Source organism: Pan paniscus, chromosome 22 (assembly GCF_029289425.2).
Source record: "Pan paniscus chromosome 22, NHGRI_mPanPan1-v2.0_pri, whole genome shotgun sequence".
Lineage (NCBI taxonomy): Eukaryota > Metazoa > Chordata > Mammalia > Primates > Hominidae > Pan > Pan paniscus.
The window spans coordinates 32,986,674-33,010,777 of record NC_073271.2 but is presented as its reverse complement, the minus strand read 5'-3'; the positions used below and the strand labels follow the sequence as shown (position 1 = coordinate 33,010,777).

At 44.3% G+C, this 24,104-nt stretch overlaps 1 protein-coding gene across 4 annotated transcripts in view; it reads left to right on the top strand.

The window, feature by feature from the left end:
* The window catches only part of HLCS (holocarboxylase synthetase), a 237,071-nt gene that overhangs the window by 91,885 nt on the left and 121,082 nt on the right, over positions 1-24,104 (top strand). For all 4 annotated transcript variants that reach the window (XM_008977660.5, XM_008977663.6, XM_034947982.3 and 1 more), the window contains exon 6: positions 1,613-1,884. In XM_008977660.5, coding sequence (XP_008975908.3) covers positions 1,613-1,884 — 272 coding nt within the window. The remainder of the gene's footprint in view (positions 1-1,612; positions 1,885-24,104) is intronic.

Below are 24,104 nucleotides of genomic sequence, written 5' to 3'. Positions count from 1 at the left end.
CTGACAGTAATTCCAGTTTGCTGTCTAATGCATACTGTTCACATTCAGATTTCCTAATTGTCCTTTCCAGCTAGTTTGTTCAAGTTGGGATCCAATAAAGAACCACCCATTGTGTTTCATTATGTCTTTTAAGCCCCTTCTAATCTAGACGGGGTCTCCCTCTCCACCTCTGTGTCCCCACCCCATCTCCACCGTGACATTGACTAGTTGAAGATTCCAGCCCGGCTGTTCTGTAAAATGTTTTATCCCCTGGATTTCTTCTGAATGCTTTCTTTTCTTGTCTTTTTTTTTTTTTTTGAGATGGAGTTTCACTCTTTGTTGCCAGGCTGGAGTGCAGTGGAGTGATCTTGGCTCACTGCAGCCTCTGCCTCCCAGGTTCAAGTGATTCTCCTGTCTCAGCCTCCTGAGTAGCTGGGATTACAGGCACCCGCCACCATGCCTGGCAAGTTTTTGTATTTTTAGTAGAGACGGAGTTTCACCATGTTGGTCAGGCTGGTCTTGAACTACTGACCTGAGGTGATCTGCCCGCCTGGGCCTCCCAAAGTGCTGGGATTACAGGTGTGAACCACTGCGCGCGGCCCTGAATGCTTTCTTCTGAAGTCATTTGACTCGTTCTCTTCTCCTCTGTATTATCTGCAAACTAGATGTGAGTTTTAAAGGTTGATCAGTTGAAATTAGTTGAATTAAGTTTCATCTCTGAAGCCACTACTCTGTAGCCACAGGGAGCTTTGGGATGTAAAGGGCCTGGTGTTTGCAGGAGGATGGCCTAAGAGCCTGGATCTGTGTTTACTGAGATCTTAGTAAGTTTTGTACAGGCCTCTTGAGATGATGACTTCCCTCAGCCCTCAGTTCCTGATAAACCACCCTGGAGGAAGGCCTCTGGGACCTCTAAGGTCTGGCGTGGGGGAACCTCCTCCAGCCTTGTGGTTTTGGGGATAGAGTAGAGAGCTCTGTGCCTGGATTGGACAACGTCTCTTCTAGGTTTTGCCTTCCTTCTCCTCCTTGTACCTCCATTTGGGGCAAACAGAAAGCAGCTTTGGGGTACCCCACTTTCCCTTTGTGAAGATTAGTGTCTTCTTTGTTGGTGATCAACTTGCCTTGTCTTTACAAGAGGAAGCGGAGATTCTCTAAGATGTGAGGCTGAGACCGAGTGTTCTTGTATTTGAGTGCTTTGTGTTCTGTGACTTCTTTCACCCAGGGTTTTCTGTTGTTGTTTTTGCAAATAGGATAATGAATTTCTTTGTGGGGCAAAAAGATAAAAGTTTTCTGTAAAATGAACGGAGGACTGGAGAACTACTTATGAACTCTGGACTGGAGGGGAATCTTGAAAATCATGAGAGAATGTAAGATGTAAGATAGGAAGTATAATCATGAACTGAACTGATTTTCTTGGATCCTGGTTTCTGAAGAGCTTATTTTATAGTATAAGTATACTAAGTATATGATTATCATATTGTCTAATCGTTTAGATGTATGGAATATGTTAATCTAGCTTTTCTTGGTCATGAATTAGGAAGTACTCATATTACCAAAATGGCATTATAAGGAAAAGCTACCATGATCTAATGTAATGCCAAATTACGACCATCTCATTTCTTTCTTTATGACACAGGAAATCAGGGATCCTCTTATGCAGTGGCTTGGGAAACATGTGGACTCCGAGGGAGAAATAAAATCCGGCCAGCTCTCTCTTAGATTTGTTTCATCCTACGTGTCTGAAGTAGAAATAACCCCATCTTGTATACCTGTGGTGACCAACATGGAGGCCTTCTCATCAGAACATTTCAACTTAGAGATCTATCGCCAAAATCTGCAGACCAAGCAGTTGGGGAAAGTAATTTTGTTTGCCGAAGTGACCCCCACAACGATGCGTCTCCTGGATGGGTAAGGTGTGAGCAGGTCTGCATCTGCTCAGAGGAGTCCTGTTCCATTGATCATCCTCTCTTACCAGTAGACGGGGAGGGGATAGAGTTGTAGAGGAATACGTTTGACCAGACCTATTAGCAAAGTGGAAGTACTCTTGTCCTAGAAGAGTTAAATCATGGGAAAGGAAATTGAAGTTCTTTGATCACAGGTTTGTTTTTTATGGGAATGGAAGGTGGTTGTGCTTTGTGTCTTGCTTCTTTGAATCAGGCCCTCAGAATGTTCTTTGATAAACGAGTATTATGAAAAAAGATGTTTAACCGGTGGCATTATTGCTCAGGTTATCATTCTTCTTTTGTGCAGTTACAATCAGTGTTAGACATTTAATACAGGATGTTTTTCAGGGGCATTTGAATAGGAAGTTTGAATGACACCTAAGCTGTGTAAATTGAAAAAGGTCAGAGCTTTGTATTTTGAAAAGTGTTTTTGGTACATTGCTATCCAATACATTTATTCATTGATGGATTGATTGAGATAGGATCTTGCTCTGTCACCCAGGCTGGAGTCCAGTGATACAATCACAGCTCACTGCAGCCTCGACCTTCTGAGCTCAAGGGTTGCTCCTGCCTCAGCCTCCCAAGTAGCTGGGACTATAGGCACACGCCACTACGCCCAGCTAAGTTTTGTATTTTTAGTAGAGACAGGGTTTCGCCATGTTGCCCAGGCTGGCCTCGAACTCCTGGGTTCAAGTGATCCTTCTGACTCAGCCTCCCAGAGTGCTGGGATTTTAGGCGTGAGCCACCCATTCCCAACCCCCATACCTTTTTTAAGCAGTTGATAACCCCATTTGGATATTAGAAATTTACTCTTACTGCAGGTTTTCCTTTTGATTCCTTCTGTTACATAGACTCTGATTAAAGATTAAAAAATAGAAAACAAATGAAAGGAATTTTTTAAAACTCCCCAATAGTACTAATACTATTTTAGTTTAAAAAATTGGATTATAGAGGGAGGGAATAACAAATTGGGTTATAGAGGGAGGGAATAACAAAAGTGCCTTCCCTCAATGTGGTGTTAAAATTTAAGGCGTGAAATATTCCAAAAATAACTGGATTCATAGTTTCTAGGCATTTCACTCATGGGACCACATGATTAGACAGATGTATAATTCAATGTATGGGAATATTTTGGCCTTTTTCTTGATAATAGTTTCTGGAATTTAATGCTATATGGATATAAAATGATGAGCCAACTTTAGCATTTTCTTGACTGTCACACTTAGAGTCATCAGAATGGCAGTGTTAGTATATGTGTTGTATTAGAGGAGGCATTGGCAGAGTTGTTTGGGAGGATTATCAGAGCAATGGGGGCAGACTGGGAGGGGAACTGTGAGCCGTGTTCATTAATAATTGTTGTGTACAGAGTTAATTTGTGATGTCATAGGTACTTTTATTTTTCAGCGTTTCTTAACTCTCCTGTTTCCACCCCACCCCTGACATCCATTGATTCCCAGTAGAAAAGGAAAAAGCCTGTTCTTTTAGATGGAACAGTCATCACTTGCTTGTTGCAAACTCTGTAATAATCCTTTGTTACTCAAGCGAAGACTTTATTATATCGAAGGGGTAACTCGCGATAGTTACATTTTCTGAATAAAAAAATGAGACAAGTTATTGAACAAAAGATTTGGGGAGGTGAAGTTCAGATAGAAAAATACGGGTACTTCCAGGCCATTTTTGTTGTTTCTGTGGAGAATACTGAAGAATATTTCGTGTCATTGCCATCTGGGAACCTTGGAAGTGTGGTCCTGGAGCTCGTGGCCAGGGCAGCGTGTCACCAAGAGGGCAGCGCGTCACCAAGAGGGCAGCGTGTCACCAAGAGGGCAGCACGCGCCCTGAGAGTGCGGACAGGCTGAGGCTCCCGCACATCCGCAGAGGGCTGGGCTTCACCACACGCCGTCCAGCCTGTGTTTTTGGGTGAAAAAAGAACCTGTATAAATATATTGCCTTAATATTCTTGGATATCAGGAAGTTCACTTTTGATATTAAACTTTAAAAAAAAAAAACCTCTGCCTTAGGAAACTTGGGTCTGTAAAAGTGTTGGACAGACATTGAAGCTGAGCTTGCCAGCACTAGAGGTGGAACCTCCCATAGGGTTAAGAGCTTTTACTTTCACAAAGGGGAAAAAGACTTTGGCCTTTCTGAGGGTGTTTAGGAATCTTTGTTTCTCTTCTTGTTTGGTTTGATTATTAATTATGAATCCCTTGCTTGGTGCAGAGCTGATACTGAATGAATGGTTGTTGGCGGCCTTAGCTTACCAGATGCCCTGCATCCGCTGTTCCCAGGGTTCCTTCCTAACACTACGAAGTGAGGTTACTCACAGAAACCTACTGAGTCAGTGAACCTGGGAAGAAATTCCTGGCACGGGGAGGCAGTTGCCTTTTTAAGGAGAAGACATTTGAAGAGGTCATCTTGGTGTCAGAGGGACCACGAGATAGATGGATGCGCAAAGTACATGGCCTGTTACGTTCTAAGAATAAGACTAAAATATTTCTAAAACTATGTTTGATCCTACGTGAGTGTATCAGTTCGTTCTCGCATTGCTATAAATAACTGAGACTGGGTAGTTTACAAAGAAAAGAGGTTTAATTGGCTCACAGTTCTGCAGGCTGTACAGGAAGCATGGCTGGGGAGGCCGCAGGGAACTTACAATCATTGCAGAAGGTGAAGGGGAAGCAGGCACGTCCTACATGATGGGAGCAGGAGGAAGAGAGCAAAGGGGGTGGTGTCACACACTTTTAAACAACCAGATCTCATGAGAACTCACTATCATGAGAACAGCAAGGGGAATATCCACCCCTACGATCAAATCACCTCCCACCAGGCCCTCCTCCAACACTGATTACAATTCGACATGAGATTTGGGCAGGAACACAAATCCAAACCATGTTAACGAGCTATACTTATGGAAACATAGTCTATTTGTGATAGTAATAATAGGTAATGTGTACTGGCAGCTGTTCTCTTCCAGTTGCTGCTTTTGTGTGCTTTAAACAAATCCACGAATCTCATACGTTATTTTTTAGTGCAGGGATCCCCGACCCCCGGGCTGTGGTCTGCAGCCTGTTAGGAACGGGGCGGCGCAGCAGTAGGTGAGTGGTGCAAGTGAGCATTACTGGCTGAGCCCTGCCCCCTGTCAGATCAGCGGCAGCATTAGATTCTCATAGGAGCTCAAACCCTATTGTGAACTGTGCATGTGAGGGATCTAAATTGTGTGCTCCTTATGAGAATCTGACTAATGCCTTGTGATCTGAGGTGGAGCACTTTCATCCCGAAACCCCCTGTCCATGGACAAACTGTCTTCCACAAAACCGGACCCTGGTGCCAAAAAGGTTGGGGACCGTTGTTTTAGTGCTTTGGAGTTGTTACTGGAGCAGTGTCAAACACTAGTATTATACCAGTGTGTAGAATTCTAGGTAACAGAATTTACTGTGTGTGGAATTGTTCCTGTTTCTGAATATTTATAAAAAATGTTGGATATGGCCAGGCGCGGTAGCTCACACCTGTAATCCCAGCATTTTGGGAGGCCGAGGTGGGTGGATCACTTGAGGTCAGGAGTTCGAGACCAGCCTGACCAACATAGTGAAACCCTGTCTCTACTAAAAATACAAAAATTAGCCAGGCAGTTGTGGTGCGCTCCTGTAATCCCAGCTACTCAGGAGGCTGAGGCAGGAGAATTGCTTGAACTTTGGAGGCAGAGGTTGCAGTGAGCCAAGATCGCACCATTGCACTCTAGCCTGGGTGACCGAACAAGACTCCCATCTCAAAAAAAAGTGGGATACTTTTTTTGTGGCTCATGCCTGTAATTGCAGCACTTTGGGAGGCTGAGGCAGGAGAATTGCTTAAGCCCTGGAGTTTGAGACCAGCCTGGGCAACATGATGAGACTATCACTTTGATGAAACTATTGGATAGAACAAGAAGAATTTTCAGAACTATGGACTGGGTTCTCTCAATGCTTATTTCTCTCTTCGTCTGTGTGTATCATTTCTTCAGCAATTGAGCAGCTCTTTTCTAATGGGCTGAAGTAGGAGTGAAATTTATGTTAGATATAGATCTTGATCATATGATTTACAAAATCTCTTTTTCTCCGTCTACCCTTCCCCATCATGGAACCTGCACCAGCTGAAAATTGGGAGTTGTATTCCTAAGGAAGACGGGGAAGGACACAGTGGGGAACAGCCAGCAGTTTCTGCTGAGGTCCCAGATATCCACATGCATTTGTCTTCCCCTCCATAGAAAACTCTCACCTCTTCCTCAAGGAAGATGGCCCTGGTATGACATTCATTTCCTTCCACTTGATCAGATTCAGGATCTCTGGATGATGTGCCGTTTTCTCTTTTAGGGCCGGATGTACCTGTTGAGGTCTTGCAATCTGTTAGCTGAAACAGACGAGCTCTCTGCCCCCAGCACACCATGTGCCACACTGCTGTAGTAGAAATCACGACCATCAAGTCTCCCTGCACCCCCTGCACTGGCAGCCACTATGTTTCCTTGTCACTGTCTGTCAACCCGCGTTCTGCCCTCCGGGAACTCTCTTGCCTGGGATCTTTTGGAGTCATGGCTTTGCCTTCTGAAAGGGTCTTCTCTGCACCACATCGGAGATGGATGCTGGAGAGGATGGGCTTCCAACACCCGCTTCCTGGGAGGATTTGGGGTCTGGGTGTTGTTTTGAGGACTGAATAGTCACAGCTTTTTATAGGCCAGCCTTAAGGTTTCTGTAGAGATACAAGTCTCTCAGGACTTTAGTAGCCCTCTAGTCTGTTTGCTTCTGATTGGTTCCATGTGAGTAACCATCAAGATCTTGTCTAGACAGTTTTTCAGCCTAAAAACTCTGGTCTTTTAAAGGCCTCAGCGCTCTGCCATTCCTTTCCCTCCCAATTTAATAGCAACTCCCTTGGGCCAAATGAAACCATGGGCTTGGGTGGAAGGCCAGGCCCTTAATCATATCTTTGGCACAAGGCTTCTGGGCTCTATGTGGTAAAGCATCTGTCTTATCTCCTGCTGGGGCTGCAGGGACAGCCCCATAGGCTCACTTAGATTGCTGGTTGCTGACACAGAGCTCCTTTCTAATCAAATCTGTATTCTTTCCCACTTTCTTGAGACTAGTTAGCTTTAGTTGGAGATCATTTCTCTTGATTGAACCTTGCTGAGAGTGTCAAGGACTGGCAAGCACTGACATTTTGAATTTTCAGAGCTGTTTCCTGTAAGGATACAGCTTCTAACAGACACCAGGTCTACCTCCCAACATATAGAAGGTCAGGACTCGATCAAAGGTTTTGCTGCGGCAGTCAGCAGTCGAGAACCTGTGAGACCTGTGTCTTTTCCAGTGATCCCCTGCCCATCTCCTCCATATCAGGCTGCATTTTTAGGCCTTGTTTCTGGGGCATACATAAAATCTGAGACCCAGCACCCCCGATTCAGGTACCGGTTCCTAGGTCAATTAAGATTAGGTTTCACTGTGTGCAACAGATATCCGAAAATAGAAGTGGCTTGAACAGGATGGAAGTTTACTTTTCTCTCCTACAAATGAGATAGGCTGAGATGGGAAGTCCAGCATTGGTGCGCTGGCTCACGTGTCAAGGACCCAGCTGAGTTGCTCGGCCACCTTCAGCACATGTCCAGGATGGTGATCCCAGTGTTTATGTTCTTACTTGAGCCAGTAAGTGGGAGGAAGGGGTAAAGAAGCTACATCCCTATTCTTCAAGGGACAGAAGTTGCACATGGCCTTTTTGTTTATGTATTATGAACAGGACCTAGTCACGTGACCTACAAACAAGGCTGGGAAATAAATGTGGTCTTTATAGTAGGCAACCATGGATCTAACTGGAAACCAGGCTTCTATCACTAAGGAGGAAAGGAGGGTAGACATTGGTAGACATTGGAAGACAATTAGAATTCTGCCTCAGGCATGTACTTTCAGTTTTTCAGACTACCAAGAAAAATACTTGGAGGCCCTGAAAGTAGTATACCTTCTGATAGTGCCAGGGTCTACCAGATGTAGGATCACAGGTGAAGATAATTATTTGACTTATAACACTGCTTTTGTTTCAGTGCTTACTCAAGGTAATTAGAGGAATTCTTTTTAGGTGTTTACACATCTAGGAGGATTTGGAGATTTCTGACAGATTTTTGAGGGCGTGGTATTTTTTGAGGGCTGGTATTTCAGTACCAGCTGAGCTACCATGGTACTGGTATAGAGAGCTTTCTTTTGATCTCTCTGGGCACGTGAGTGGCTTGTCTTAGAGCATGAACCCCCCACCGCCTTCACCTTGTGTCTCCACCCCACAAATTTGGAAGTGTGTTTGTGATTGAATAGAGGGGAGAGCACTCTGGGGAGAGGAAGTAGCACAGGGCAATGTGGGTGCCGCTTGCTGATGACTGAGTCCCCTCCATCCCCAGAGTAAAAACTCAAAACCCCGTTAGTGATGCGCTTTCCCCAGGAATCTGACTTGGCTGTGCCACCCAACTCATTTGCTTAGAAAACGTGATTTCATCCTTTATCCTGGGCTCCAGTCATTTTCTCTGACATGTCTTCCCGACCATGAATTGCTTTTCCACACTATTGTCAGGGTAACACCTTCTGGATGCCATGTGTATTAGTCTGTTTCCACATTGCTATAAAGTACTGCCCAAGACTGGGTAATTTACAAAGGAAAGAGGTTTAACTGACTCACAGTTCAGCACGGCTGGGGAGGCCTCAGGAGACTTACAATCGTGGCGGAAGGTGAAGGGAAGCAAGGCACCTTCTTCACAAGGCGGCAGGCAGGAGAATGAACACAGGAGGAACTACCAAACACTTACAAAACCATCAGATCTCATGAGAACTCACCATCACAAGGACAGCATGGGAGAAACAACCCCCATGATCCGATTACCTCCACCCAGTCTCTCCCTTGGCACCTGGGGATTATGGGGATTACAGGGATTATAATTCAAGATGAGATTTGTGTGGGGACACAGGGCATAACCATATCACCATGCTGTGTGTATTGCCAGTTTTGTTTCACGCCAGAGACCTTTATTTTTCTGTGCTATTTCCTGGTAGGTTTCCCTGTGAGCAGTTAGCCAGTTAAGTAGAGTCCCAGGGACATGGGTCCAGTCTGTGTCTGTGTCTGTGTCTGGGACAGTGAACTTCTCTGTGTTCCAGGCTCACATCCCACAGCTACAGCTCAGGAATCCCTTTGCAAAATGTGAACTATTGGTGGTGATGGGGTCTAGGGAAGTGGGTGTGGACCGGCCACTGCAAATCCATTGTCACTGCAGGAAAAGCCCCTCCCAGAGTTCAGTCTGCCTTGACATAGTGGGCGTGTGGCACATTCCATTTAATCTCCTGATAAATGATAGTCGACCCTCTGGAGACAGCATGAGGCTAGACTGTGAAACATAGGAGCTTGGGGTAACTGAGTCATTGTGCTATTTTTGGAATCATCTTTTATTTGGCCAATAGCGTCTTTTTTGATTGACTTATACCAAGTCTCCATCAGAGAGTGAAATGACGTGAAACCGCAGTGTGTGGTGAGCAGATGGGCATAACCTTGCTTACGCCAATTTCCTTCGTATACTTGTGCATCCTGAATAAGCTGTCCAAGGTTGGACGTTTTGTATTTGTAAAGAATATTTTAGATTTTCTTATTAAATAAGCTGATTTCTCATTTGTCACCGTTTGTGTCCCTTGATGTTTCAGGCTTAGATTTGACTTCTTTGCCTCATGGGATAAGCAGTTCTGGAGCAACTCCTGTATGCCAGGCACCGTGTTAGGCACTGGAGAGGTGTCCTGGCGGCTCAGGCAGCGTCCATGCCTGACGGTGCGTTTGCAGAAGGAGATCCTAGTGCGTGTGCCAGTTTGTAAAGTTGTGTACACCGTTCTTGGTCTGATCATTGGAGCTTTGGGCAGAAAGGAGGTGGGCACAGTGATATAGGAGAGATGTGTGGTGTTTTGTTTTTGTTTTTGCAGTTACTGTGTGTTGGGCCTGGTTTCTGATGCTGTAGAGCTCGTAATCTAGTAGGGAAAATGCTGGAACCAAGACTTTGTCATTCACTAGCTCTGTGACCTTGACAGTCTCTCCTCCCTGAGCCTTACTGTCTTCAGCTGTGAGATCAGGGGCGTTGGAACACTAGATGCTCTCCAGGCACCTTCAGCTCACCTCCTTTGACCTGGTGATGTGCCCACACCAGAGCCTCCACCAACCAGCCTTTTATCTCTCAGTGACTTCTGGCGCTTTTAGGTTGCTGAGCTAGTTTTGTGAATCAGCCTCATGTGAGTTGAGGAAATGTTGTGTGGGAGACAGTTGACTTTCTACAAATGAAGGAGAAGAAAAGGAAACACAATCCCATAAAATATATATATATATATATATATTTTTTTTTTTTTTTAAATGGGAAGGGGGCAGGATCGCATTGGGGAGAATAGCTGCAGTCATTTAAGAAAGATAGTATTTCGATTTCAGAGTTTGGGACCAACTCCAGCTTTTCAGCTTTGTGCACACCTACCTAGTCAGTCCCAAACATCTTTTCCCCCTTTTCTTCCCTTCTGGGTCTGTGCTGCTAACTGACTCAACTCTGCACCCTCCTTCCCTGAAGTCGAGGCCCGAGAGGACAGAAATTGGGCTGGAACTAATTTAATGGCTGAGTGACCTCACAGTAGAGAAACAGCCGGATCCTAATAGGGGTCTTTGTCTACATTTCCACCCTGGCTGGTAGCATGCCAGTCAAGAGTCAAGCTGGAGACACAGGTGGAAGCGATTAGACCTGTCATAAAGTTTGAAAAATTGATTCTGGAGGCGAAGTGAATAGATTGAGCTTGACAGTGTTGTCCTAAAGATTCTAAGGGAAAATTCTGTAGTTTAATTTGAAATCCCTTGATTATTCATTAGCTTTCCAGATGGCTTTTGTTGATGTTTTACATATTAATGCCTGTATTGTGTTATTGGTGTACTCTTAATGTGCACATAGGTAATGAGTAAAGAATAAATACATTGGTAAGTGTCCCAAATTAATGGGATATTAGTGTAATTGCGAAATAAAGGGTTTTAAAGAAGTTGATTGCTTGGGATAATTAGCACGAATTTTTTTATGTGTCAGTTTGGTACTTTAAAAGTGAAAATTATTGGAGAATTTTAAGAAACCTTCATTTTAATGTTTACTTCTAAAATTTAAAATTTAACTTTGGCCTTTGACTTTGGCAACGGTTGTGACTGAAGGGTTATTCTGGAAAGTTCTCCATCAAATTTTTTTTGTTGTTCCAATTCAAAACCTGAATAAGTTAACCTTTCACATGCCAAGCTCCTGAAGTTGAATTATTCTGTGGCCTGGTATTTTTCAGAGAAGCTTCTACATTAATTTTTAGTGTTCTTGGTTGTTTATTTTCATATTTTGTAACCGATTTTTCAAGTATGGTAGAGTTACTTTGATGTTTACCGTTTTGTGATAGTGATAATGTGTTCTATTTAGGTGACATTTTCATTAGAACTGAGCCGTCCCAGTGTCCTCTCAGCGTTGATGTTGATGTCTTCATCATTTCGGGGTGCAGTAACAAAGTAGCATCCACTGAATGGCCTATAAACAACAGAAATTTGTTTCTCACCGTTCTGGAGGCTGGAAGTCTGAGATCAAGGTGCTACCTGGCTTGGTCAAATTATCTTCTAGATTGTAGACTGCTGACTTTTTTTTTTTTTTTTTTTGAGACAGAATCTCGCTCTGTGGCCCAGGCTGAAGTGCAGTGGCAGGATCTTGGCTCACTGCAACCTCTGTCTCCGGGGATCAAGCAATTATCCTGCCCCAGCCTCCTGCGCAGCTGGGATTACAGGCATGTGCCACCACACCCAGCTAATTTTTTTTGTATTTTTAGTAGAGACAGGGTTTCACCATGTTGGCCAGGCTGGTCTCGAACCCCTGACCTCAAATGATCCTCCTGCCTCGGCCTTTCAAAGTGCTGGGATTACAGGCATGAGCCACCAGACCCTGCTGACTGCTGACTTCTTGTATCCGCACATGGCAGAAAGAGGGTGAGAGAGCTGTCAACGGTCCTCAGATAGAAGGGCACTAATCCCATTAGTGAGGGCTCCACCCTCATGACTTAATCACCTGCAAAAGTGATTACCATCACATTGGGGGCTGGGATTTCAACACATGAATTTTGACAGAGGGTTGGGGAGGGAACACAAACATTCAGTCCATTGCAGTTGAATATCATTTTACTATTGGACAACTTGAAGCATCCCAAATTTGACTGCACAGAACAGCAGGAGTGAATGTCACCTGGAGTGGAGCGAACATGGCCTCCTTCAGGGTAGCGCAAGCTGCCCAGCCATGGCAGGGATTCTGCTGAAGCTCTTTCAAACCCATAGCACCCATCTTTTTTTTTTTTTTTTTTTTTGAGATGGAGTCTCGCTCTGTTGCTCAGGCTGGAGTGCGGTGGTGCGATATCAGCTCACTGCAAGCTCTGCCTTCCAGGTTCATGCCATTCTCCTGCCTCAGCCTCCCAAGTAGCTGAGACTACAGACACCTGCTACCACGCCTGGCTAATTTTTTTTGTATTTTTAGTAGAGACGGGGTTTCACCATGTTCACCAGGATGGTCTCGATTTCCTGACCTCGTGATCCGCCCGTCTCGGCCTCCCAAAGTGCTGGGATTACAGGCCTGAGCCACCATGCCTGGCCAACAGCACCTATCTTTTGAATGTTCTCAATGGTGGCAGTCTTCATCTTTTGAGGGTATATGAGACTTTTAGGAAAAAAAAAAAGTAGATAACATGGTAGAAGAGCTGGGGTAGAAAGTATTTGCAGAAATTGCATATCAGCCCGTGGTTCATTCATTTTACATTACTTAGATCTTGGAATGGGGTCCTGCTGGCCCTGGTTTGGAATCCCAGTTTATTAGACGAGTAAACTTGGGAAAATCAGTAACCTTTTATGCCTCTATTTCCTTATCTGTGTCATGTAGCTGGTAATAGTCTACTTAAAAATAAAAAGTTTAATTACTTAACTACTTTCTCTGGCACACCAGCTGTGTGCAAGATCCTGTGTGAGGCTCTGGGACCCATGGGGAATAGAGAAGATGTGGGGCCCTCCTTCAGGGTGCCTCACTGGATAGGGTGAGGATGCGCCGAGATAATATGTCAGCAGACTCTTAGTACATAGCTAATATTTATGGAACTCTCATTATTATTTAAACTTTGCGTGCAATTCTTTTTAGCCTTTATAACGCATCCTTCAGCAGCAGTGCTGTGGACGTCCATGAAACAGATTGGTGTGGTCTGTGTTCAGGACTGTGATATGTGTATCTTTTTTTTTTTTTTTGGAGACAGGATCTCGCTCTGTCACCCAGGCTGGAGTACAGTGGTCTGATCATGGCTGACTGCAGTCTCAACCTCCTGGGCCCAAGTGATCCTCCCACCTCAGCATCCCGAGTAGCTGGGACCACAGGCGTGAGCCACCATGCCTGGATAATTTTTAAATTTTTTGTAGAGACAGGGGTCCCACTATGTTACCCAGGTTGGCCTTGAACTGTTGAATTTAAGCGATCCTCCCACCTTGGCCTCCCAAAGTGCTGGGATTATAGGCATGAACCACCGTGCCTGGTGTGGTAGGTGTTTTCTTGGAATGGAGTTTTTGTTTGAAGATTTCGACAGTTTTTTTCTCATACTAGAACCAATTGTTTGTTGCTGGTTACTGTTGTGCCAAAAATATTTTAGTCCAACTTTTTTTGAAAGATGAGAAAACATAGTCAATTGTCCATGTTTGTGTTTCTCTTATATGTGAAGCAAGTCTGTTTTTCATTGAACCTTCTCTTTTTTTGAAATCTTAACCCTTTAATTATCATTTTCACAGGTAATTCACAGTCATTTCAAAGGAGCCAAATCTGCAGTGGTTTGAACATTTTCGCAGTCCCTTGGATATGCCTTGTGCATCACCCACACCTTCCTGAGACCCCTGAACCTTCCATGACAGTCAGAAACATGTGCACCTGACATTACTACATTCTCTTGAAGCTCTAAAAAAAAACCCAGATGTTTATTACTCTGCAGAATTGCTTGATTGTAACTACATTTAATATTCATTTTGTCAAATGCCTCTGTTTTATTTAAACAAGCAATAAAAGACCACAAAAGGTAATAAGTCAAGGTTTAGGGTTAGAAAAGATAATCAATAAAGAGGGTGACAGGGACTTCTCTATGCTCTTTTCCCCCCCCTTCAGGTTTACCTTAGAGAAAAATCCAAATGTGTTGATTTTAGTTTAGTAGTGAGCTGAATCTGCTGAGGGTTGGAACTGCTTCCACTCTAGTCTATAGATTGTAAAGGAGTTATTCTTTAGCAGAAGGGCCAAAGACATGACCTTGGAATAACCAGCCTGAGTTTATTAGAAGTCTGGTTTCCCACTGGGCAAGGCTGCATGGGATGCTGAAAGCAGGGCAGGCTCTGGAGCTTCATTGGCTACTGGCCTGCGGCAAATTCCATGACATCTCATCTTAAAATGGACAAGCTGCAATAATGCCCACTCATGGTAATGCCATTTGTAGGAGATTGGTCAGGGTGGTGGGAAAAATTGCAGAAGATGCAAACCTTCTTGGAAGGCCGGAAGGTTTTACAAAAGCTTTGGAAAAGGATTTGGCTGAAGGCAGCCAGATTCTTTTATCTGGTGCCTGAAAGCTTACGTTAGATAACAAGGGGATATAAATAAACTGATGTAGATAAGTTAGTTTACTTAGGCCTTGGAACCTCACCCTTAATCATCCACGCACAGAACTACTCTCTCCGGGTCTGGGTGACCATGTGAATTGCCCACAAATGTGTTGACTCAAGGCCTTTGTCATTAAATTTATACTGAATAAATGCCCACAGTGCCGGCTTTTCAGGGCTGTGGCTGCTGACTCTTTACAGCACCCTCCTTGGTGTCTGTGGGTGGCCCGGTCCCCTAGCCTGCTCTTTCACTGGATTCTTGTGTCTGAGTGCATTTGTTCATCCGTTGTTCAGCCATGGTCTGCAGGTCGGACCTGGCAGCCATTCATGTGGGGAAGGTCAGAGCAGGTGGTGCTGTGGAAAGCTCATTGCATAGTCTCTGACACGGAGTGGGGTGGCCACCAAGAGTTGGTTTAATCTCCTCTTCAGCTACCAAGGAAGACAGGTGCTTTCCCCACACAGCACTGCTGATAGCCACCGACAATGGAAACTGCAAATAAAACCTGAGCATATGTTTCAAGATTCTGATGCAGTAAGAAATCTATGATAAGAAAGCAGCATTGCCCAAACTTGGATTATGATTTAACAGTAGTGTCTAAGTAGAAACTTTTTTAGATATTCTTAGACGTTAGTGTTCATGATTGAGGTCTGACCAGTCACCTGGACACATGGGGTGTGCAGATAGAGGTTGAGTTCTAGCTTAAAAATATGTTTTAGTCAAAATCTGTAAATGTTTAAAATAAATGTGCCAGTTAACCCAGCAGGTATTTTTCCTCCTACTTGTTAGGCATCCCTCTCTTCCATTTCTTTTTCTCCCCTGACTTAGCTTTGTGGCTTATTTAGAGGAACTTTTGTTTTTCTTTCAAATAAAACAATTACCTGCTTTGGAGGTGAGAGTTGATTTGCTTTCACCTGCCCCTTTAAAATCTTTTACACACCTACCATTTGGCAAAACACCTTCTGAGCTCTGAAATACCTTTGTTGTTTCTGCTTTTTGTTTTGGAGAGAAGCATGTTCTGTTTCTGCATGAGGGGTATTCCGTCACTGTGAGATCCCAAACGCCACATTTTTTCTGCATTGCACAAGGAGTCATTCATCATTTTCATTTTTTGTTTGGCTCTCCCATAAGAGTATTCAAATTAGTGAGAAGGAAACGATGAAGTCATTGCCTGGCGGAGAAGGATTTTCCCTGGTTGTGGAAGGGCAAGGAGATGAGAAGGAGGAATGATGGGGAAGTCTATACCTGCCTCTTTCTTTGCCCTTTGGTTCCAGAGGTCACCTTGATGCTAATAGAGTTTTCAGTTTAAAATTGGGTAATATGTGCATACAGAATTTACCTAAAAATGAAATACAAAAACCTCAGACTGGGCCGGGCACAGTGGCTCACACCTGTAATCCCAACGCTTTGGGAGGCCGAGGTGGGTGGATCACGAGGTCAGGAGATTGAGGCCATCCTGGCTAACATGGAGAAACCCCATCTCTACTATAAAAAAAAAAAGAAAGAAAGAAAATTAGCCAGGCGTGGTGACACGCACCTATAGTCCCAGCTACTCAGGAGGCTGAGGCAGGAGAATTGCTTGAACCCAGGAGGTGGAGGTTGCAGTGAGCCGAGATTGCGGCACTGCACTCCAGCCTGGGCGACAGAGTGAGACTCTATCTCAAAAACAAAACAAAACAAAACAAAACAAAACAACCCAAAATCTCAGACCGTAACTTTCTTGCCTGCCATTTTGACACAGCAGCTTGTGCGATGTTGGTGAATCACCCAGCCTCTCTGGGTCTGTTTCTCATCTGTGAGATTAGAGGGTTATACTAGATCTGTGGCTTAATTTTTTTTTTTTTCCAAGACGGAGTCTCGCTCTGTCACCCAGGCTAGAGTGCAGTGGCACAATCCCGGCTCACTGCAAGCTCCGCCTCCCGGGTTCATGCCATTCTCCTGCCTCAGCCTCCCGAGTAGCTAGGACTACAGGCACCTGCCACCACGCCCGGCTAATTTTTTGTATTTTCAGTAGAGACGGGGTTTCACCGTGTTAGCCAGGATGGTCTTGATCTCCTGACCTTGTGATCTGCCTGCTTCGGCCTCCCAAAATGCTGGGATTACAGGCGTGAGCCACCATGCTCGGCCGACGTGGAGTCTCACTCTTGCTCAAGCTGGAGTGCAGTGGCACAATCTTGGTTCACTGCAACCTCTGCTTCCCAGATTCAAGTGATCCTCCTGCCTCAGCCACCCCTAGTAGCTGGGATTAAGGCACGTGCCACCATGCCTGTAAAGCCCCCTTTCAAGTAAAATGGTGCAGAGCCCCCCTGTCCACATGGGTCCCGGGAGCCTTCTCAGAGTCCAGGTTCCTCAGGGTATGGACATCAAGACCACCAAAGCTGGAAGTGTCCTTCCAACACGGACACTGAGGCCCAGCTGGCCTGAGGACAGTTCTTTTCTTTTCATGTCTGTCTGGCTGATCATCTGGATTACTTCTTTTTATGCCCTGCCCTGTTCCAAAAAGGAATTACGGCAATGGGGATTTCATATGATCTGTTACAAGTTCTCTCTGCCTCCTGCAGGTGCTGTCCCATCAACATGGAATATGTGTGGCCCCTCTGGTTGGCATGCATCCCCCGACAGCTGTCTGTGTATGCATGATTCATAACTCAGCTTCATTCCACGCTTCCCAGCTTCCCACGCTAACAGGAGTGGTGGCTGAGTAATTGGAGTTTCCTTCTGGAACCCAGGGAAAGTCGAATGAGTTCCATGCCCCTGTTAGACAAAGTGGCTCCTGGGGTGGGAGTGGGGGTGATGATCCAGGTGGGTGTTCAGATGTCTCCAATTACAGCTGAGTGATATCTGAGAAGAAAAATCTCTGCCAGGCCAGGCGTGGTGGCTCACGTCTGTAATCCCAGCACTTTGGGAGGCCGAGGTGGGCGGATCACTTGAGGTCAGGAGTTTGAGACCATCCTGGCCAACATGGTGAAACCCCATCTCTACTAAAAATACAAAAATTAGTCGGGCATGGTGGTGCACGCCTGTAGTCCCAGCTAGTTGAGGGGCTGAGGCAGGAGATTGCTTGAATCTGGGAGGTGGAGGTTGCAGTGAGCCGAGATCATGCCACTGCACTCCAGCTTGGGTGACAGTGAGACTCTATCTCAAAACAAACAAACAAACAAACACTCTCTGCTGGCATCGCTTCCAACCCAAACACCCAGAACGCAGGAGGGGATGATACAGTGGCGTGAAGAACTCAGCTGTGGTGGAAAATGCCCCTCGGCTCCCACGCCCTAAGGAGTGCTCTGGGAGGGGTAAGGGGAGTTTGGGCAGATGTGGAGTGGTCTTGGATGAGGTCGTGGCTGACATTTTGGATTTCAATGTTTTGTTAAAGCTTATTTGACTTACTAACATAGTATAGAACCTGCCGTGGAATCGGAGTGTGGGGTCTGATATGCTTGGAATCCTGGTGGAGTGTTCGAGGTGGATTCTGCAAGTCGTGGCAATCTCCCTGCTTTCCTGGTTTTTATTTTCATCCTTTCTACTCATTTTCAATACCCTTTCTACTTCCGGAAACAACCTATGGCATCTTCTCTTTTATAAATGGAAACAAGATGAAATGTAATACGATTTTTTTTTTTTTCATTCTGTGATGCCCATTGAGGTAATACAAGAAACTTAGATGTTGCAAACCTGGGCTGTGAATCTCTGATGTGGAGCTAATTTTAGAATTTGTTTTTGTTTTGTTTTGTTTTGTTTTTTTAGCTCAATTAAAATGCTTTCTCTAGCTTTGTTTCAGATCTTGTTCTCTTTTCTTCCTTCTCCTGCCTCCCCTTCCCTTCTTTCTGTTGCAAAATATGAGCATGTTTCCTAACTGCTAAGAGGCCTTCTTGGAACCTTTGTTCCAGGCAGTGGAGATAGAGCACCGTTGTAAGATTACAGGCAGTTTCTATTTTTACTGTTGATACCTGGAAAATTGTCATGGAGTGCACCAAATGTTTCCAGCACCATGTTGTCATCATTGGAAACGAATGAGGGATTTGACTTCTACTAAACCTTAAATCAGACAAACAAATGTCTGTCCAAACTCTGGCAGGCACCTCAGGGGCCAGAGGGCTTGAATGCCCTCTGCAGTGTTGTGGATGTGTCTGAGCACCAGATACTGGGCAATTTCCTACCATTTGTTCAGTCAAATATTTACTGAGCTCTTTTTTTTTTTCTTTAAGAGATGGGGTCTTGCTCTGTCATCCAGGCTGGAGTGTAGTGGTGCAATCTCGGCTCACTGCAGCCTCGAACTCCTGGGCTCAAGCAGTCCTCCCACCTCAGCCTCTTGAGTAGCTGGGACTACAGGCACGTGCCACCATACTGGGCTAATTTTTCGTAGCTTTTGTAGAGACAAGGTCTCACTTTTTTGCCCAAGGCTGGTTTTGAATTCCTGGCCTCCCAAAGTTCTGGGACTATAGGTGTGAGCCACTGTGCCTGGTCTGTTGAGCTCTTATAACTTGAGGCATCCCCTTCCAGTCACCTTGGAGATAGTTCTGTCTCCCAGAATGGCTCATTATAAACCCACCCCATTCCAAAATGGAAATCTGAATCCAAATACTGTTGAAAAAAATGTAATCTTTTCCCAAATGGTATTTAAGATGTTTGTTAATTAGTTGAAGAAATATGAATCATGTTAATCTTTTGGTGTATCTCCTTCTAGTCTTTTATTTCCTCCTATACTACATGTGCAAGATTAGTCTATTATAATTTATTTAAGCAATCTTCTGTGAATGCATTCTTGTCATTGCTGGTGATTTCCTATTATAAATAATAAGCATATTTCTTTTTGAGCCAGCAGTTCTGTATAATTCTGTAGTGACCCCATTACAATCTTTCTTTTCTGGAAGATACTTGGTGAATTATAGAACAAAGCAGACATTGACAGAAGTTGAATAGGATGGGGTTAATAACTGTTGTTTACAATACTTCATAATATTTCATTATTATGTAATTATTTCAAATTATTTTTTGTCCAAAGAGATATCATGCCTTAATAATAATAGTTAACACTAATTTACCATTTACTATGTGACAGGTACTATGCTAAATGCATTCTGTAGATTTTTACCATTTGGTCTTTACTAAAACCTGGTGAGATAGTTATCATCATGGTTCCCCTTTAAAGAGATAAGGGGAAAGCTATAGCTTAGAGAGTTTAAATGCTTGGACAGAGTGACATAAAGAGTAAGTGGTAGAAGCAGCATGTAAGAGTTTTATCTGTGTTAAGAGCCCTAATTGTTAGTTCGTAATACTGTATTACTTCTGACAGATGCTTTGCTGAAGTCGTAATGTACTATGTTCCCCATACTTCCAATATCTACTTGTATACTAATCTTATTACAGAAGAATATCAGGCTAGCTAATATGTCTAACTCTTGATGATTCTCTTAATTTTTTATTTTTTTAATGAGATGAGTGGTAAAGCTATAACGGGAGTCCTAAGTTAAAGTCTCAGCTCTTGAGCTAATTAGTGGGACAAGTTACTTTTTTGTTCCTCTGTACTACTATGTGTATATTGTGGGCAGTAATACCTTTATTAATGAGCCGTGATCTAAATTAAATACAATGGTAAGTATGAAAGTGCCAGTACAATTTCTGACCTTTAATAGGTGCTCAGTAGTAGTAGTTTCGTTTATTTACTTGAATTTCACTTGGGATAGAATATCTCTGGTTAGTACAATTTCCTTTTAAAATTAGAATTGTATGTTTCTTCTAGCTTCTGTCTAGTTCACATTGTCTAGTTCACAATGACCCTTCAATGATTAGCCACAGTGAATGTAATTTTATCATCCTCATGTTCTCAGGTTCTATGAACTTGAAAATAAGACTAATAATTATCTAATCTGAAGAAGAGAGAAAAAGATTTAAAAAATAAACAGAGCCTCAGGGACCTATGGATAATATCAGAATGTTTAATATATGTGTAGGAGAGATGGAAAAAAAAGTTGAAAAAATGATGGCCAGATGTTCCCTCAGTTTGGCAGAAGACATAAATTTACAGGCTCAAGAAGTTCAGCAAACTCCAAGCCAGATGAATATGATGAAAATACATCTAGGCATATTATAGTCCAACTGCTGCAGACCAAAGATTAAAAAAAAAAAAAACCAAGTACTGAAAGTAATCTGAGGAAAACAGCATTTCATGCAGTGAGGAACAATGATTTGAATGTCTGTGGACTTTTTCTCAGAAATTATTAAAGCCAGAAGAGAGTGGAACAATATTTTTAGAGGGCTCAAGGAAGATAAACTTGTCAACCCAGAATTCCATATCGAACAAAATGTTTCAATAATGATGGCAAAATACATGTCCAGGTGAAAGAACACTAAGATAATGTGTCATAGTGCAGGTCTGCTGGAAGGAAATGCCAAAGGAAGTTTCAAAAGGTAAAAGGAAAAACACTAGAGGGAAACTTGAGTCTTTAGGAAGGAATGCTCTCTGGACAAATATCTGGGTAAATTTAAAATACTCCCCCAACACACATATATCTACCTAAAGCAAAATTGTAGCATCATCTTACATAGTCTTATATTTATTGGTAGAATACATATGACAACTCTAGCATAAAGGAACAACAAAGGGGTGGTAAATGGACCTATAAGATTGTAACATTTCTGCATTTGATCTGACATGGTACAATATTAATGCTAAGTTGATATAAAAGGTAAGGATGTACATTGTAATCCCTAGGATAACCACTAAACACATAAGGCAAAAGATACAATTCAAAAGCCAATAGATAAAATGCCATTCTAAAAAAAAAATCCAAAAGAAGTCAGGAAAAGAGGACTAGAAACACACAAAAAAAAAGAGAGAAAAAAATAAAAATTAACCAAATGGTTTAACTCAATTCAACCTTATCAATATTTACATTAAATGATAATAGACTAAGCCCTGTTATTAAAAGGCAGAAAATGTTAGAATGGATTTTTTAAAAAGCAAGACCTGAGTATATGTTCTCTTCAAGACACACTTCAATTATAAAGACACAGGTTAGAAGTAAAACGATAGGAAATTATATACCACATTAACAGCCTAAGGAGGTTGGAGTGACTTTTTAAGCAGCAGATAAAATTCACTTTAAGACAAAGAAGTACAAAGGTTGGGGAGGGATATTTCACAGTGACAATAGGGGTAATTCATAGAGAACAGATAACAACTCATGGATGTGTATTTACCTAATAACAGAGCTTTAAAGTATATGATGCAAAAACGGATAGAATAAAAGAAATAGAGAAGTCCACCGTCAGAGTTGGAGATTTCAGCAATGCCCTCTTAGCCCATGATGGAACAGCTAACCAAAAATCATGAAAAACATAGATAATCTGGATAACACTCTCAACCACTTTCACCTTCCTGATACCCAATACTTCCAGAACACTATACCTTGCCAAACCCACCTTGTTTCAAGTGTGCTTGGTATGTTCACCAAGGTAGACTATGTGCTGGGTCATAAAACAAGTCTCCAAAAGCCTAAAGTGATTGAAATCACAGAGTATATTCCCTGTCCACCATGGAATTAAATTAGAAATCAATAACAAAAATGGATCTAGGAAACCCACAAATATTTAGAAAGTAAACAGCACACATCTAAATAGTCCATTGGTCAAGCAAGAAATCACAAGGGAAAGTACGAACTGTTTTGAAACTGCATAAGACCTACGTAGAGAAACCATGATCACGGATTGGAAGAGTTAGTACTGGTAAAATGCCAGTTTGCTGTAAGTTGATGTACGAATTTGGTACAAGCTCAATCAAAATCACGGCAGGTATTTTTGTGGAAATGTATACGAAAATGTCACAGGATCCTTAGAGTATTGCTTTTCCAGCCAGAAACCTCTGTGGCTGGTGGTACCTTTGCCTGAGTTTTGTTCGGGCCTGCTGGGCTCATTCAGCCCTGGCAGGCTGCACTTGGCTCGCACTCTCAGCCTGGATCCCATGCCTGTCACGGGTGAGCCAGGCGCACACTGGCGAGGGGTTGTGAACGAGCAAGCTTGGGGTCTGGCCACTGTGCACAGCCAGGCCAGTGCACAGTGGCTGCTGCGGTGGGGCAGGCAGCTCCATGCCCTGGCACGGGTGCTGCCTCCGTGCAAGGCTGAGGCTAGATCAGATGTACCACAAGTGGCTTCTGCTGCAGGCACCAGCACCTAGACAAGGGGAATGCGGTGGCATCCAGAAACTTGGAGACACCAGGAACTGCAGAGCCCCAAAGAGGGTGTCACAGCCCTGGCTGGGGGAGCCCCTAGGTCTGGCTCCCCGAAGAGCTGCCTCTCTTCTCTCCTCATCACCTGCAACATGGCGAGCAGGGGGACGTTGCCCCTGTTTGTGTTACAGCTCTCTTAGTTCCACCATTGGGCAGGTCCCAAGTTCTTGTCCTGCATCCAGGAAGAAAGAGGTATGTGGACAATTGGAGGGCGAGCAAGGCAGAGAGAAGCTTCATTGAGTGGCAGAACAGCTCTCAGGAGACTTGAAGTGGGTAGCTCCTTTCTGCAGGCAGATCGTCCCGATGAGTGTCCAGCTCTTAGTGGACAGGAGACCTGTAGTGTGTAGCTCCTTTCCGCAGACATGTTATCCCAACATCTGTCCGGCTCTCAGCGAAGAGGAGACCCATTGTGGGTAGCTCCTTTCTGCGGGCAGGTTGTCCCAACATGTGTCCAGCTCTCAGCGGGGTCTTCCAGAGGAGAGTGTGAGTGGCTGAATCTGGGGTTTTTATGTTGTCACAATGGAGGAAGTGTGTGCTGACTGGTCCTTGGGTGTCCCTGGCTGGTCCTGGAAAAAGCACCATCCGAATGGCCAAACAGTTGTCAATGAAATTCTCACTCCAGGCCGTGGACTTCACCTGGAACTGGCAGCCTGGAGCCCAGGCTTCAGGCTTGAAGGTGTGGTTTCACCAGGAACTGGCTTCTTCCTGCTTAGGAGCCTGTCTGCCTCCTGCTGCCATCACCATGCTGTCCGTGGTGCCCAGCTGTCTATGCTGAGGGGCACCCACAGGCCTGTGCAAAGTCACGCTTAGTCCTCTGGTCTCCCTCCTGCGTTCATTGGTGACCAAAGTCTAGAGGAGGCTGAGGCACCAGTGGGGGAGGGGAGTGCTGGCTACTCTGCATATGTGCACACCTGGCTGGGTCATGACAGCACCCGCGCTTGGCTACAACTTTGCACTGAAGTGGGTGCCGGGAGTGGGGAGAGGCCAGGGAGTGGGAGTAGGCACTTCCAAGCCTGCAGGGACCGGGGGTGCTTCCTGGACCCCCGAGAGTGCAGGGATGCCTGGGTCCAGAGCCGTGGCTGGGTGGCCGCAGCTGCACCTGGGAGCATGGGGCTCCTGCCCAGCCGACTTGGTAGGGGGCAGGGCTCCCGCCTATTCCTGGCCCATGCCAGCTCCATGGAGTGCAGCAGCCCTGGCCACACCTCCCCCATTGCAGCTGGTGTCCCCACAGTGGCTGCTCCAGATGGGCCACCACGTCCTCACTAATTCTAACATGTACATAGA